Source organism: Pelodiscus sinensis, chromosome 18, assembly GCF_052426305.1.
Source record: "Pelodiscus sinensis isolate ZL-2025 chromosome 18, ASM5242630v1, whole genome shotgun sequence".
In the NCBI taxonomy this organism is placed as follows: Eukaryota; Metazoa; Chordata; order Testudines; family Trionychidae; genus Pelodiscus; species Pelodiscus sinensis.
Window position 1 is genome coordinate 32,310,001 of NC_143069.1, and position 16,338 is coordinate 32,326,338.

Sequence of the window (16,338 nt, forward strand, 5' to 3'; positions counted from 1 at the left end):
CGGGGTGGGCGGGGATCGATAGATAGATAGAGGGGGTGGTGGGGATAGATAGATAGATAGACGGGGTGGGCGGGGATAGATAGATAGATAGAGGGGGTGGTGGGGATAGATAGATAGACGGGGTGGGCGGGGATCGATAGATAGATAGAGGGGGTAGCGAGGATAGATCGCTAGAGACACAGACAGAGGGGTGGGTGGGGATAGACAGACAGGCAGATAGATAAAGAGGATGGGTGGGGATAGATAGATAGACACACAGATCGAGGGGGTGGGTGGGATAGATAAGCTGGGGGAGCCGCCACCACCCACCTTTCCCAAGTCTTTTGCCCCCCCCCCCCAATTCCATCACTGCACACGCGCCCGCCCCTGAGAGATGTCGTTACCCGGGCCCCTGACTGCACTGTACCGAGCCAACCCCTTTCCAGGGGGTGACTCAGGCAGCCAGGAGGTGGCCGGGGGTGCGGCAGGTGCTGGAGAAAGGGCAAGGAGCAGCCTGGCGGTCCGGCTCCTCTTCCCGTCCCTGCCCCACAGTTCCGGGTGAGGCCAGGCAGGACCCCCGGAGCCAGATTCTCCAGGTGGCTGCCTTGCATGTCCCCATTGGCATGAGCAGGGGAGAAATGCAGTGTGCTCTGCCGGCACAGCACGCTGCGGAGTGGGCCCATGCCACATTGCGGCTCCTGCCCGGGGTCTCCACGCCCCGGCTGGCCTGTGGGGCAGCCGCCCGGCGGAGAAACAAGCACAGGGGACAGCAGGAAGCCTGAAGGGGCCTGAATTAGTCGCACAAGTAGTTAAATGGGGCATTTCCTGAACGCCTGTCACCCTCAGGCTCAGTCCTGGCATGTGGTTTTCATCCATCCACAGCCAGCGATTCTGACGATACAATAGAGCCACAGGCAGGCAGATGAGCATGGCACGGACTAGCTAGGCAGAAATTTGGCTTATTACAGCGCACCTGGAGTGTAGAGTGAGTGAGTGAGTGAGTGAGTGTGTTCTATATCAGTGTTTCTCAACCGGTGGTAGGCGCACCCTTGGGGTACTCGAGAGAAGTCTGGGGGGGTACATCGACAACTGAAATTTGGAGAAAATTGAATTTTTAAGTTTTACAGTGCTTTATTATTTTTGTTCTTTTTACACCCAAATATTTCATCCCCCGCCCGGCTATGATTAAGTTGTGTAAACAAATGTGTTGCAATGGTAGAAAAAAATTGTGTGTCCCCGAAAACTGTAGGTACTGGGGGTACTTATAATTTTTTTTAAAGAGGTACTTTATTAAAAAAATGGTTGAGAAACACTGTTCTATATTTCCACTACATGCATCAGACAAAGTGGGTCTTTGCTCATGAAAGCTTGTGCTCCAACACTTCGGTTAGTCTATAAGGTGCCACAGGACTCCTCGCCGCTTTTGCAGGTTCAGACTAACACGGCTACCCCTCTGATACTGTTCTATATGACAAGGGGTGTGTGTGTGTGTGTGTGTGTGTGTACGTGTGTGTGTGTGTACCCACACGGATCTGTGAATACGTCCACGTACCAACCCGTGTGCACTAGATCTATCAAAAACTACACAAAGGCTACGGCTACCCTACAGAGGTTTCTTTTGAAAAATGGCCGTTTTTCAGAAAAAACTTCAATTACGTCCACACTGTAATCATGTTCTTTTGGAATAAAATCTAAAGAACAGAGGGTTTTTTTCCCGACATTGGTAAACCTCTTTCTACGAGGAAGAAGCCTTTTTCCGAAACAGCTTTTTCGGTAAAAGATGTGTGTGGACGGGGAAAAGGAAACACAGGTGCCCTGGTGGCCACTCCATCCGTAGGAATCACAGCTGAAATGCGAGATCGTGTCCATTCAGTGTGGATGCTCTTTCGAAAAAGCAGATCGCTTTTTGGATGCACTTTGGCAGTGTGGACGCGCTCTTTAGTTGGGGTCGGTCCTGCCTTGGACAGGGGGCTGGACTTGATGACCTCCTGAGAGCTCGTCCAGCTCTGGGATTCTTTCGGAAGAAGTTTTTTCAGAAGATCTCTTCTGGAAAAGCTTCTCCTAACAGAAGCCTGCAGGCTAGACATAGCCAAAGAGATGTTACGTTCTACATTAAGGGTCTAGCAAACACGGCCTGCGAGAAGAAAAAGGAACCATTTGGGTTTGTTGAGGCTGGAGAAGAGAAGACCGAGAGAGGATGTGACTAGGGATATAATAGTGTAGTTGATTAACCAATTAACCAAGAAGCAAAAGCTTATAGGTGAATGCTGTAGACTACACACATTCCCTCACCCCACTTGCCAGTACATCTTTTAGCAGGCTGGCCAGCAGCCCAGCCCAGCCCTGGCTCCCGCCGGGTGTGGGACCTACCCCCGCTGCGGCTCTGCATTTAAAGTGTATTAGGAGTCGGGTGGGCAGCCCGGTTCAGTTCTGGCTCATGCCGGGTCAGGAGCTCATCCCCAGCTGGTGCACAAGGGGAGTTGGTTTATAAACCGGCTCCCCTTGCGGACCAGCTCCCATCTGGCTCCCCTTGCTGCTGCCTCTGATACAGCAGCTGCTGGCCCTACCCCCGGGGACTATAGATAGTCGACTAACCGATAAGAATTCATGAGGTTAATCAACTATTCAACTACCTGATATTTAACAGCCCTAGATGTGAGAGCAGCGTTCAAGTACCTAAAAGGGTGTTACAAGGAGAGAGAAAAATAGATTCTCTTTAACCTCTAGTCTGAGGACAGGACAAGAAGCAAGGGGCTTAAACTGCATCAAGGGAGGTTGAGGCTGGACATTAAGAAAAACTTCCTACCTGTCCAGATGGTTAAACACTGGAATAAATTGCCCAGGGAGGTTGTGGAATCTCCGTCCCTGGAGATATTGAAGAGCAGGTTAGACTGACACTTGTCAGGGATTGTCTAGACGGTTCTTGGTCCTGCCATGAGGGCAAGGGACTGGACTTGACGACCTGCCTTCCAGTCAAAGACACCCCCTTGAACGGGTTCATATATAAATGGGTGTGCATCTATTGAAGCGTGTTTCCTGTATCGACCATCCATGCAAGGGGGTGCACGTACACGTCATACGCTTTGGGGGTGAGCACCCGTTTGGGCGCCCGCCGCTGTGTTCTTGTGCGGAACGATGCGTGTGCGGAGACATCACAAAATCTGGGTGCGTGTTCTACTGCACGCTAGTCGGCAGAGAAGAGTGCACAGATTTTGTGATGTAATCCGCACACATTTTATTCTACAGACCGTGTGCACGTACAGCTCAGAGACACAGATTTTTAGAGACACCCCTGGAGTGTGTGTATACACACACACACACACACACACCCCTTTGATCTAGCCACAGAACAGCTTTGCACAGACGTGCCAGCGCGCGTGTTCGGGGCCTCTCATGAACGGCTTCTCGCTCGCTGTATAAATACATCGCGCAGGATCCATTTATAAACCTGGTGCATATTTCATGAGGTCTGGCTCTGACGGGACCCACTCTGCGCTGGAATCCGGGCCAGTTACGTAAGGGCACCGGGTTCTCCACGCCAGGGCTGGGGTTTGCTGTTCTGCTCGCTCGGCGATTTTAGAACACCACGATGTCCTGGCTCCGCATCGATCGCCTCCACCCCACCTCCCCGGGTGCGGCAGCGTCGGCCGGCCACGGACCACATGCAAGGGCTGGGTCCTGAGGTGGGGGCATTCAAGGGCAGATCCAGGATCAGCACAGTTCAGAAGTCAAGGCTGTTTGACACCAGTTGGGGGGCTGGCCCCATGGATGCCAATGGGCAACACCAGCTGGAGTTAGGCCCAAAGCCATCTTCCAAGATACCTACACCAACCTTGTTTGCCCAGCCGCCGGCGCCCCTCTGCACCCTCATGCAGCCCAGCAACCCCCACATGCCCTCCCCACAAGAGACACCCACACGCACAATGATCACACAGGTGCCCGCTTGATGGGCAGGGCCCAGCCCTACCAGCAGGGGGCGCCAGGAACATGCAGGGTGCAGGGCACGGGCCTGCCAGCATGGGGCGCCAGGAACACGCAGGGTGCAGGGCACGGGCCTGCCAGCAGGGGGCGCCAGGACCATGCAGGGCCCAGCCCCGTCAGCAGGGGGCGCCAGGACCATGCAGGGCACAGGGCCCAGCCTCGCCAGCAGGGGGCGCCAGGACCATGCAGGGCCCAGCCTCGCCAGCAGGGGGTGCCAGGACCATGCAGGGCACAGGGCCCAGCCCCGCCAGCAGGGGGCGCCAGGACCATGCAGGGCACAGGGGCCAGCCCTGCCAGCAGGGGGCACCAGGACCATGCAGGGCACAGGGCCCAGCCTCGCCAGCAGGGGGTGCCAGGACCATGCAGGGCACAGGGCCCAGCCCCGCCAGCAGGGGGCACCAGGACCATGCAGGGCACAGGGCCCAGCCCTGCCAGCAGGGGGCGCCAGGAACATGCAGGGCACAGGGCCCAGCCTCGCCAGCAGGGGGTGCCAGGACCATGCAGGGCACAGGGCCCAGCCCCGCCAGCAGGAGGCGGCAGGACAAACGCCAGGTCCAACCCAGGCCTCCTCTGGCGATTCCATGGCCTCCGATATTATTCTTAGTGATCCCCCCGTGCTCTTCACAGACTGCCCCTCAGGCTCCTAGCCGCTGGGCCCTTTTCCCTCCATCTGCCCCCTGGCAGCCCCGGCAGGGATGAAACGTCTGTGGGGGTGGGGCGGGATTGCACCGAGCTGCAGAAACCTGGATCCCAGGCTGTGTGTAAACGCTGGGGGGGGGGGGGATTAGAGAGGGCTGGGGGGGGGGGGCCGGGGGATGAGTGGATCAAGGCTATAAATAGAAGGCAGATATCTCACCATCAAAAGGCTGATGGGGGGAAAGATGTTTTCCAAGGCAGCTCCGGGACACCCAATTCCCAGCCAGCACCTCACCAAAAAAGCCCGGGGGGGGGGGGGGAGCTCGCATCTGGCCCTGGGCATCACATGGGGTGGGTGCAAAGGGGGGTAAGGGAGAGAGCAAGTGTTGTGGGAGTCGGACAGTCCCAAGTGCAGATCAGGGAGGGGGCAGGTGGCCAGGGTAAATCTGGGGGTAGGAGGCAGAGGGTAAATCTGTGGATGAATCAGAGGTACAGGGTAAATCCGGGGGCCAGAGGGCCGGGGTAAATCCGGGGGCCAGAGGGCCGGGGTAAATCCGGGGGCCAGAGGGCTGGGGTAAATCCGGGGGCCAGAGGGCCGGGGTAAATCCAGGGCACGGGGCAGGACGGACGGAGAAAGTCTGCGGATGAATCGGAGGGATGGGGCTCATGACCCAGCTGGGCCAGTGTGCAGGGAGGCAGAAAGACGCCACCTGCTGCCCCCAGCCCCCCTGCTCCCCCTTACGGCGCGACAGGGACCCTCCCGTCCTAGCCCCCCTACCTGTGCAGCTGGCCCAGGGTTTTCCCAGCCAACTTCTGGAACTCCTCCTTGTGGAACTGCATGGCGCCGAGCGGGACCCCCCCGGGCCGGGTCACAGCACCATGCCCCGGCCCACGGCTCAGGGGGTGGGGGGGCAGGCAGGGGCCGTCTGTCCGTCCGTCTCCGTCCCCGCTGCTCTGCCACCGTCCGTCGCTCTTTCCTTCTCTCTTTGCCTCCTTCCTCCCCTCTCTCCCTCGCTGCCTCCTGCGCCCGCGACAGCCGCCCAGCTGGGAGCGGCTGCCCAGGACGGATCCGTCCCAGCCCCAGCTGCTCCCCCCCCCACGCGGAGCCGCCCGCGTCACTCGCTGCTGCTCTCAATCCAGGCGATCCTGCGTGGGACGCCGCCGCGCCCCCCCCCCAGCCCCGACGCCACGGGGAGGGGCCGGGGAAGGAGCAGCACCAGGGACAGCTCCCAGGCTGAGCAGTGTAGAGGAATGGATGGGGGGGGGGGGGGGTTTGAAAGCCAGGACTCCTGGGCTCCTTCCCTGACACCGCATCTCTGCAGCCCATCCCCTTTCCATAGCCAGGCAGAGAACCGAGGAGTCCGGGCTCGCAACCCCCCTGCTCTAACCACTAGCCCCCACTCCCCTCCCAGAGCCAAGGAGAACCCAGGAGTCCGGGCTCGCAACCCCCCTGCTCTAACCACTAGCCCCCACTCCCCTCCCAGAGCCATGGAGAACCCAGGAGTCTGGGCTCGCAACCCCCCTGCTCTAACCACTAGCCCCCACTCCCCTCCCAGAGCCAAGGAGAACCCAGGAGTCCAGGCTCACAACCCCCCTGCTCTAACCACTAGCCCCCACTCCCCTCCCAGAGCCATGGAGAACCCAGGAGTCCGGGCTCGCAACCCCCCTGCTCTAACCACTAGCCCCCACTCCCCTCCCAGAGCCATGGAGAACCCAGGAGTCCAGGCTCTCAACCCCCCTGCTCTAACCACTAGCCCCCACTCCCCTCCCAGAGCCATGGAGAACCCAGGAGTCCGGGCTCGCAACCCCCCTGCTCTAACCACTAGCCCCCCCTCCCCTCCCAGAGCCAAGGAGAACCGAGGAGTCCAGGCTCACAACCCCCCTGCTCTAACCACTAGCCCCCACTCCCCTCCCAGAGCCAAGGAGAACCCAGGAGTCCGGGCTCTCAACCCCCCTGCTCTAACCACTAGCCCCCCCTCCCCTCCCAGAGCCAAGGAGAACCCAGGAGTCCGGGCTCACAACCCCCGTGCTCTAACCACTAGCCCCCACTCCCCTCCCAGAGCCAAGGAGAACCCAGGAGTCCGGGCTCTCAACCCCCCTGCTCTAACCACTAGCCCCCACTCCCCTCCCAGAGCCAAGGAGAACCCAGGAGTCCGGGCTCTCAACCCCCCTGCTCTAACCACTAGCCCCCCCTCCCCTCCCAGAGCCAAGGAGAACCCAGGAATCCAGGCTCACAACCCCCCTGCTCTAACCACTAGCCCCCACTCCCCTCCCAGAGCCAAGGAGAACCCAGGAGTCCGGGCTCTCAACCCCCCTGCTCTAACCACTAGCCCCCCCTCCCCTCCCAGAGCCAAGGAGAACCCAGGCGTCCTGGCTTCTGCCACCCCCACTATAACCACTGGACTCCACTCCCCTCCCAAAGCCGGGGAGAGAACCCAGAAGTCTGGGCTCCCAGCCCCCCATGCTCTGGCCACTAGTCCCCACTCCCCTCCCAGAGCCAAGGAGAGAATTCAGGAGTCCAGGCTAGCAGCTTCTCCCCACTCTAACCACTGGACCCCACTTCCCTCTCAAGGCAGGTTCTGGCCAGCTCTGAGCTCGCCCTCCCTTGGGCCCGGAGCTGCCAGCTGCCAAGAGCCCCAGCCGGCCGGGAGGCAGATGGAGGTGTGTGGGGTGGGGGGGGGGTGCCCCAGTGGAAGACAGATGGTGTGAGCTATGCAGTGCACAGCCCCCTCCTGGCAGGTGAGGGGGGAGCGCCAGCAGTGCTGAGCAAGGCTGTTGCCCCCCACACCAGCTCCCCCCCAGCCCCGAGCCAGGGAGAGACCCCTGGAGTCCTGGGACTCCCAGCCCCCCACCTCCCACCCCACCAGTGAGAATTACATCCCAGGAGCCATGGAAAATTCCCAGCGCCAGACTGGATGGGTGGGTGAGATAATGAGATGCAAATATATGCACAGAGGAGGGAGTGGGGCAGGGCCTGGGGGCATAGGATAGGAAGGGGTCTGGGGCTGGTTGTGGGGGGAGGAACCAGGGAGCCTGGGGGGGCAATGGACACAGACGCCCCAGAGCAGGGCAGTCAGGCCTCAACCGGGCTCAGGGGGCAGCTGGTGGGGTCCCCCGAAGGGGAAGGGCCCCATTCCCTACCCCCCGAGCCAGCGAGGCCCTGCCCTGGGGCCGGGTGGGAGCCGGCGCCCCCCGAGGGGAAATTCCCCTGCCCCCGAGCTAGTCCCTGTCAGTGCCGGCTGGAGGGGAAGGGCCCATGGGGGGCGGCAGAGCCGGCTCCGGGGCGGGGCGGCTGGCGGCAGATGGCTGGAGGGCGGTGGAGGGGGCTGCTGTGAAGGGAACAGGCTGTACAGGGGAAGGAGCCAGAAGGGAAGGGCGGGGGAGCGGGGGGGGGGGGGGGGGGCTGGACAGGGACAGAAACCAACAGACAAGCACAATGCGCCCCCTGCTGGGCGAGGCCGGGCACTACCCCCGGCTGGAATCTCTGCCCCCAGCGCCCCCTGCTGGGCAAGGCTGGGCACTACCCCCGGCTGGAATCTCTGCCCCCAGCGCCCCCTGCTGGGCAAGGCCGGGCACTACCCCCGGCTGGAATCTCTGCCCCCAGCGCCCCCTGCTGGGCGAGGCTGGGCACTACCCCCGGCTGGGATCCCTGCCCCCAGCGCCCCCTGCTGGGCAAGGCCAGGCACTACCCCCAGCTGGGATCCCTGCCCCCAGCGCCCCCTGCTGGGCAAGGCCAGGCACTACCCCCGGCTGGAATCTGCCCCCAGCGCCCCCTGTTGGGCGAGGCCAGGCACTACCCCCGGCTGGGATCCCTGCCCCCTGTTGGGCGAGGCCAGGCACTACCCCCGGCTGGGATCCCTGCCCCCTGTTGGGCGAGGCCAGGCACTACCCCCGGCTGGGATCCCTGCCCCCTGCTGGGCGAGGCTGGGCACTACCCCCGGCTGGAATCTCTGCCCCCAGCGCTCCCTGCTGGGCGAGGCCGGGCACTACCCCCGGCTGGAATCTCTGCCCCCAGCGCCCCCTGCTGGGCAAGGCCAGGCACTACCCCCGACTGGAATCTCTGCCCCCAGCGCCCCCTGCTGGGCAAGGCCAGGCACTACCCCCGGCTGGGATCTCTGCCCCCAGCGCCCCCTGCTGGGCGAGGCTGGGCACTACCCCCAGCTGGAATCTCTGCCCCACAGCGCCCCCTGCTGGGCAAGGCTGGGCACTACCCCCATCTGGGATCCCTGCCCCCAGCGCCCCCTGCTGAGCAAGGCTGGGCACTACCCCCATCTGGGATCCCTGCCCCCAGCGCCCCCTGCTGAGCAAGGCTGGGCACTACCCCCATCTGGGATCCCTGCCCCCAGCGCCCCCTGCTGAGCAAGGCCGGGCACTACCCCTGGCTGGGACCCCTGCCCCCCAGCACCTCCTGTTGGGTGAGGCCAGGCACTAACCCCGGCTGGGATCCCTGCTCTCCAGCGCCCCCTGCTGGGTGAGACCAGGCACTACCCCCAGCTGGCAGCACCCCTCCCCCCAGTGCCCCCTGCTGGGCGAGGCTGGGCACTACCTCCCCGGTGGGCACTCCTCCCCCCAGCGGCCCCTGGCGGGCAAGGCCGGAGCAGCCGCACACAGACGAGTGACACCACGTTTCCTTCACACTCTTTATTGCACCCCTCTGGATGCAGATGGAAATGGCACGACCCAGCCCCTGACAAGCCAGCTGCCCCCCTTCGCCGCCCCCATCCCGGCACCAGGGCGGCAGCGTCCCGGCTTCCCCACAGGAGCTGATCTCTGGGCAGGGCAGGAGCAAGAGCTGGAAAGAAAAACCCAGGCGTCCTGGCTCCGTGCCTTGCCCCACCCTACCCACCAGACCCTACTCTCCTCCCAGAGCCGGGAGAGACCCCAGGAATACTGGCGTTCACCTGCCCCTGCTGCTGGGAATCACAGTGCTGACCCCCCCACAGTCTGGGGGGCCCCCCACTCCAGATCCTGGCTTCTCGGCACAGGGGACCTGGCTCAAGGGGGCCCCAGCTGGGACTGGACAGGCATCTTGACAGTCAGCACCTGCGAGGAGAGGAGGGGGGGTGAGCGTGGGGGAAACCGGGGCGGAGGGTCAGAGCTGTCAGGCAGTGCCTGCTCATGGGGCATGGGGAGGGGCCACTGAGAAGGGGGAGGAGTCAGATGGGCGGGAAGGAGCCCAACAGAAAGGAGCCCCAGCCAGAGGGGGTGGAGTCACATCAGAAGGGGAGGGGCCACAGCTTGGGGGCGGGGTCACTGTCTTAGGGGCTGGGCGTTTTTGCCTGGGGGCAGCGGTTCGCAATTTTTATTTAAACCCCCCCTCTCCCATTTTTATTTAAAACTTTTCAGGGAGCCCCTGTGGCACCCCCACACCGAGGCCCCGCCCCTTCTCCAAGGCTCTGCCCCTGCTCGCTCCTGTCACTCGCCCTGCCCCGCCCTCACTGACTCAGCGGGCTGTGCAGGCGAGTGGGGGGCTGAGGGGACCCCGGGGCAAGTTGGTCACGGTCCCAGCACTCGGGCGGGAGCAGGATACGGAGCGTCCCTGCGCAGAGGGGCCCCAGGGAGCCGGCGCCCAGGGGCGGGAGCCGTGCAGGGCCGGGGACGGGCTGAGGGACTCAGGCAGGAGCTGATCAGTTCGCCCTGCAGGGCCGGGTTTGAAAACACTTCCCTAAGGGAAACGTGATCACCCCACCCTGGGATTCCTGGGGGGTTCCCCTGGGGAGGTAAGGTCCCCCAAGGGGTGGGATTCCTGGGGGGTTCCCCTGGGGAGGTAAGGTCCCCCAAAGGGTGGGATTCCTAGGGGGTTCCCCTGGGGAGGTAGGGTCCCCCAAGGGGCGGGATTCCTGAGGGGGTACCTCTGGGGGGAGGTAAGGTCCTCCAAGGGGCGGAATTTCTGGGGGGGGTTCCCCTGGGGAGGTGGGGTCCTCCAAAGGGTGGGATTCCTGGGGGGGTTCCCCTGGGGAGGTGGGGTCCTCCAAGGGGCGGGATTCCTGGGGGGGTTCCCCTGGGGGGAGGTGGGGTCCCCCAAGGGGCGGAATTCCTGGGGGGGTTCCCCTGGGGAAGTGGGGTCCCCCCAGGGGCAGGATTCCTGGGGGGGGTTTCCCTGGGGAGGTGGGGTCCCCCAAGGAGCGGCTCACCCTCATGCCCCGGTGGAAGCGGGCATGGCTGTGCTCGGGGACGATGTCGTGGGGGATGTAGATGTCGAGGACGTAGGGGTCCGGGCCCCCCCGCAGCACGACCCGGTCCTGCCCCAGCTCCAGGGACAACTCCAGCGCCGAGCCCTGCAGGAGGGTCATGAGAACCTGGGGGGACAGACCCCAGCATCCCCACCCCACAGCCCCCTCCGTTGGGACAGACCTGCCCCAAGGCCAGCACCCCCACCCCATTGCAACCCCGTGGCTGGGACAACCCCACCCCGTTGCACCCATCGCTGGGACAGACCCACACCATGGGGGGCACCCCCCCCCCCACACACAGTGCCCCCCTGGCAGAGAGCCGACCCACGGTTGGCACCCTCGCCCCACAGAACCCACAGCAGGGACAGCCCCGCCGCACAGCCAGCACCCCATGCCCCCCCCCACTGGGACAGATCCAAGCTGGCTGGCACCTCCTGCCCCACAGGGCCCCCTAGAGAGACAGACCTGCCCCACGGTTAGCACCCTTTGCCCCACATCACCCTTTGCCCCACATCACCCTTTGCCCCACATCACCCTCTGCTGGAACAGACCCACCCTACGGCCGGCACCCCGCACTGGAACGGACCCGCCCCACAGCATGCTCCGGTGAGACAGACCCGCCCTATGGCCAGAGCCCCTGCTGCACCCCACCGTGCCCCTCATTCAGAGAGACCTGCCCCACGGCCGCCCACACCTCCCTGCTGCCACAGACCCAGGCTGGAGCTGCCAGGAGCTCCCCTCTGCAGAACTCACCACTTTGGGCAGGTGGATCTCAGCCAGCAGGAACTCGGGGGGCCTCCCCGCCGGCTCCGCCAGGATGGTGAATTTGGGGACCACGGGGGAGCTGCAGAAAGAAACAGGGGTGGGGAGAGCAGGTGCTCAGAGGGGGAGCAGGGCTGAGCACCCCCCAACAGCTCCTCAGCAACAGCCAGCACAGCCCTAGGGGGGCCACGCCAGGAGGGGGGGCCCCCCAGCAGGGGGAGAGGGCTCTGCAGGGCAGCGGGGGAGTGGCAGAGGAAGGGGCTATGTGGGGGAGGGGATTTCAGCACAGTAATAATTCTTGCTTGTCCCCCAATATTCCTCCTTTGTCCCCTGGCCTGGCTTCAGACCCAGCCCCCCCAAGTGTCCCTGTGGGTCTCTCCGCTATTGTCGCTGCTACAGACACACACAGGACACGTCTGGGCCTGCGCTTCCCCATCTGCTTCTCTTATGGGGGGGGGGGAGCTTTAACAGCCCCTCCCGCACCCACAGCCCCCTCCCCCAGCCAGGGCTCCATTTCAACCAAGCTCTTGCAGTCACGCCAGTCTGACTCCTATTCTGCAGCCCCCCAGACCACCTTATATCATCACCTCAACCTTCCCACCCCACTGCCTGCAGCCCCCAGGCCTGACTCTGTCGCACTGCTGGGACGCTGGGTTTCCCGGGGGGGCCCCAAAGTCCTTCCTAGCCCCTCTGGTCTCCACTAGGGAGTTATTTCGAACCGACACGTGGCACGTCCGCACTGCCAAGCCTGTGAGTGCGAAAGGACGGCCGCCCGCTTCCCGCGAGGAACGACGCTGCTTTCGCTCCGCTGCTACTATTTCGAAAGAACGACCCCCCAGACTCACTCAAAGTGATCACGCTCTGGTGCTTCCTGGGGCTCTAAGTCGAGGGAACACGTCCACGTTCCGGGAGCCTGCCTGGGACTCGTTCCAAGGCTTCCCTGAAGCGTGGACGCGCGCTCTCGAAAGAGTTATTTCGGGAGTTATTTCAAAATAAGTTATTTCCTAGGGTAGGCAGGCCCTAGGTGACAAGATACCCCCGGTTACATGCTCCCCCGACTCCGTCTACACAGCAGCGGTATGTCGGCGTAACTGACGTAATTCCGAATTAACACATTTTGGGCGCGTCTACACAGCAAGCTGTGATTTCAGAATCCTGGCGAGCAGGATGTTTTACTCCGACTCCGGTAACCCTCATGTCACAAGGAGTACAGGAAATGGAAGGAAAAGCGTTCTTCCTTCCACTTCCGGCTGTGGAGACAGCGCCCAAAGCCAGATTAAGCTATTTCGACTTCAGCGACGCAATCGACGGAGCTGAAGCTGAGCAGCTTAATTCGACTTTTGCCCTGCTGTGTAGACGTGCCCCAAGGCATCTGGGCTCGATCGGCTTGGATCAGCTGTATTTCCCACCCCGCCGAGTGCCTGGCCAATGGGGGAGAACCCACTGCACTCCTGAGGATAAGACGGGGGGAATGAGAAAGGGCAGGACTAAGGGATTCAAACACACTGACATTTATTTCAATTCATGCAGAGCCAGTGGAACTCTTTGCCACTGGATTTCCCAAGCAGCAATCAGAACAGCAGCTGGGGTGTGGGGGATAGGAGGTGTCACTGCATCCGCTAGCACCAGACATACATGGGGCAGAGTCTAGCATCCTTCTAAAATGGGGTGTGTGTAAATCAGATACCCGCCAATCCACTCACCTGACATCCATCTCCTGTATGACGGGGCTGGACTTGGTGCGGATGGTCTGTTCAGAGACGGAGCCCATAAACTTACGGTTCTTCAGCATTCGCCATTCTGCGCAGTGGCAGGGAAGGGATTAATGGGGAGGGGACAGATGGGAAGTAATAGCTCCCCACCGCCCCCAGCCCTACTGGTGCCCTTCATTCCTGACCCACAACCCCTGACAGCCCAGCCCTGTGTCCCCCCTCGCCCTGACAGTGCCCCTCACTCCTGACCCGCAGCCCCTGACAGCCCAGCCATGCCGCCCCCTCCCTCCCCCGCTGGGTGCCCCTCACTCCCAATCCGCAGCCCTTGCCAGCCCAGCTCTCCCCCTCCAGCCCTACGGGTGCCCCTCACGCCCGGCCTACAGCCCCAAAGTACCCCCAGCCTTGAGCTGGACAGTACCTGGGTGATTGATGTCCATATTGTACTTGTCTGCCAGCCCCTCCAAGGCGACAGTGATGAAGAACTCTTTGAAGAAGGGATCCGCCTGGCACAGAGAGGATGGGCGGATTCAGCCTGAGGGTCCCTTTAGGTCTCTATCCCCCCAAGTCCCACACACATTAACACCCTCCACCCCCGCTCCTGAATCTGGCAGAACCCCCAGCTGTGGGGCTCACGAGGCTGTGAGATACCCCGGCCCCGCAGGGGGCGCTCACCTCCAGTTTGGCGAAGAAGCCGGAGTTGATGACGACGTCGTAGGTGGTGCAGCCGTTCCCACCTGCAATGCAGAATAATTGCAAAAGCTCAGCCTAGCAGGCAGCCTCTGAACCCCCTCCCCCCCACATCAGACCCAGAATACCCCTGAGCGCCGGGATCGAATCAGGGCCAGAGTCCCACAGAAAGGACAGGCCCCCGCCCCCTGAGCCCGCCCCCTACTCTGGGATTGCATGGGAGCTGGCGCACCCAAGAGGGGAAAGGCCCGGTGACCCACTCCCCATCCCCTGAGCCAGTCAGTCCCTGCCCTGGGGCCCCCTAGAGAGGAAAGGGAGAAGGGTCCTTGCTGTGGGTCAGGGGTCACAGACATGAGTGTGTTTGCATGCTGGGGAGCCAGGGGTCAAGGGTCATGGGGGGGTGCTCACTGTTGTCCAGCTCGGCATGGGGCTCCCCCAGGCTCATGGGGATGCGGAAGGACGAGGCGCTGTCCGACTCGATCAGACACTCCAGTTCCTGGCGGCTGAGGTCGGGGGGCGGCGGGATGTGCATCGACCGGCAGATGTTCACAAACACCTTCTCCTGCGAACCCGTGTGGGTCTTAATGCAAAAGCCTGGAGGGAAAGGGAACGGAGGGGATTAGGGTGTCCCCCTCTTCCAGCCCCCTGGCAGCCCAGCCCTGGGCTCCCCCCTCCCCAGACTCATACCAGGCTGGGGCTGGATGGGTTTTGAGGCAGGCACTGAGGGCATCGTGTTCTGGATCTTATGTGTGGCCTGGAGAGAAGGAGAGAGAAGACCCACGTCAGTGCTGCCACACCCACACGCCTGGGGTAGGGATGTGAATGAGTAGTCACTGTACGATTAACCAATAAGCCTCGGTTCGTCAGTCAATCTAGTCAACTATTCGCATTCCCTACCCCCTTGCTGCCTCTGTATCAGAGGCAGCCGGGGCGGGAAGAAGCTTAAAAGCCAATTCCCCCCAACACTGGCTCTGCAATGCTGCCTGTCCCCCCCACCCCACACTGCTGCCTCTATTAGAGGGAGCAGCGCAGGGAGGGAGGGCAGCCTCCGCCCACAGTGAGCCTGGGCCGGCGGTGGATGGAGGCTGTTTGGCAGCAGCAGCCTCTGCCCACAGTGAGCCTGGGCTGGCCGTGGACACAGGTGGTTTTGCAGCAGCAGCCTCCCCGCCCCCAGCAGCTTTTGTCCGCCTGCAGCCTGGGGCAACAGGAAGTCAGTCTGTGAGGGGAGCTGATGTTTAAACTGGCTCCCCTTGTGGACTGTCTCCTGCCTGGCACCCTGCAGTACTGTCTCTGATACAGGAGGCAGCAGCATGGGATGGCAGGGGGGTCCCTGGGAAGGTGGCCAGACAGATTGGTTGCTGGCCCTGGGGGCTGTAGAACAGTCGACTAACTGCTAAGAATTCACGCAGTCAGTCGACTATTCTATTACCCAATATCTAACATCACTAGCCTGGAATAAACCCCCAGCGCAGGCAGATCTTTGCAAATGAACCCACAACTCCCCCATCACCCTCCCCACAGATTCCAGCCATGAGAACCCCTCTCCTCACCCCATTCTATCGAATGAGAATGATTCCATGGGGAGTAAGGGGGCTATTCCCCCTTGCCAAGATCCCACCAGCCCCTGCCCTGGGGGCCAACTCCTTCCCCCTCCAGATCCCTTGTTCATCTCTCCGCCATCTGCAGCCATCGATGTGCCACAAAGCCTGCAGGTAGGGCAGGGGCAGAGCCCACCAGGTCCATGCAACGCCACGAGGTGCCAATTGAGAGCTCCGAGGACCCCACGGACACGGCCGGCAGGCTCCCCGCACCGGACTCCCCGGCACCGCTCTGTGAGGCGCAGGGAGCCGGGCGGCGCGGCTCACGCACCCGGAGCAGCAGCTGCCCGAACTCGTCGCCCTCGTCCTCCAGCTCCGCCGACAGCAGGGACTTGTCCGTCCGGGAGGCCATGGGCTGTGGAGACAGGACACAGCTTGAGGTCAGTGGGGGGGGAGGGGACCAGTGGGGGGGGAGGGGACCGGGGGGGGAGGGGGGCCAGTGGGGGGGGCACAGGGGCTCATCAGGGCGATGAGACACCAACCAGCCCCCAGAACTGCCCCCCCACGAGCAGAGGGGCCTGGCGCCCGGCGGGAAGGAGCGAGGGGGCCCCTGGGGGCGGGTACCTGGTAGCCTAGGAAACCTGGGGCTCCCCCAGGTGGCAACGCCCCCCCCCCGCCGTGTCCTCCAGCCCCACGGGCCCCCCAGAGCCGGGGAGGGAACCCAGGAGTCCCACCCCCGCCCTTTGCCCCCCCGCTGCTATTGGCAACAGCGGCCCCAACCCCTGCGAGACCCACTTCCGGCAGCGTTTGGGTCAACTTCCGGTGTCTGGCGGGTCCCTTCCGGTGAGGACAGTATCGCTTCCGGGGTAT

General features: G+C 62.7%; 2 protein-coding genes across 3 annotated transcripts in view; both read right to left on the reverse strand.

Moving 5' to 3' along the window:
* SLC17A7 (solute carrier family 17 member 7) overlaps window positions 1-5,587 on the reverse strand; it is a 32,474-nt gene extending 26,887 nt beyond the window's left edge. The window contains exon 1 of the mRNA XM_075917535.2: window positions 5,375-5,587. Within this exon, the coding sequence (XP_075773650.1) occupies window positions 5,375-5,436 (62 nt within the window). The 5' untranslated portion in view covers window positions 5,437-5,587. The remainder of the gene's footprint in view (window positions 1-5,374) is intronic.
* A 3,635-nt stretch (window positions 5,588-9,222) lies between these two features.
* PIH1D1 (PIH1 domain containing 1) lies at window positions 9,223-16,329 on the reverse strand. Of its 2 annotated transcripts, none has more exons than XM_075917511.2 (10): window positions 16,264-16,329; window positions 15,800-15,883; window positions 14,618-14,684; window positions 14,339-14,524; window positions 13,916-13,977; window positions 13,662-13,746; window positions 13,235-13,331; window positions 11,523-11,613; window positions 10,731-10,874; window positions 9,223-9,639 (listed from the first exon to the last, which is right to left on the reverse strand). In XM_075917511.2, the coding sequence occupies exons 2-10, from the start codon at window positions 15,878-15,880 to the stop codon at window positions 9,592-9,594; spliced, it is 861 nt and encodes a 286-aa protein (XP_075773626.2). In that variant the 5' UTR covers window positions 15,881-15,883; window positions 16,264-16,329; the 3' UTR covers window positions 9,223-9,591. The 2 variants fall into 2 exon arrangements, with proteins under 2 accessions (XP_075773626.2, XP_075773625.2); XM_075917510.2 differs by lacking the exon at window positions 16,264-16,329 and adding an exon at window positions 16,093-16,252.
* Between the last annotated feature and the right edge of the window lie 9 nt (window positions 16,330-16,338).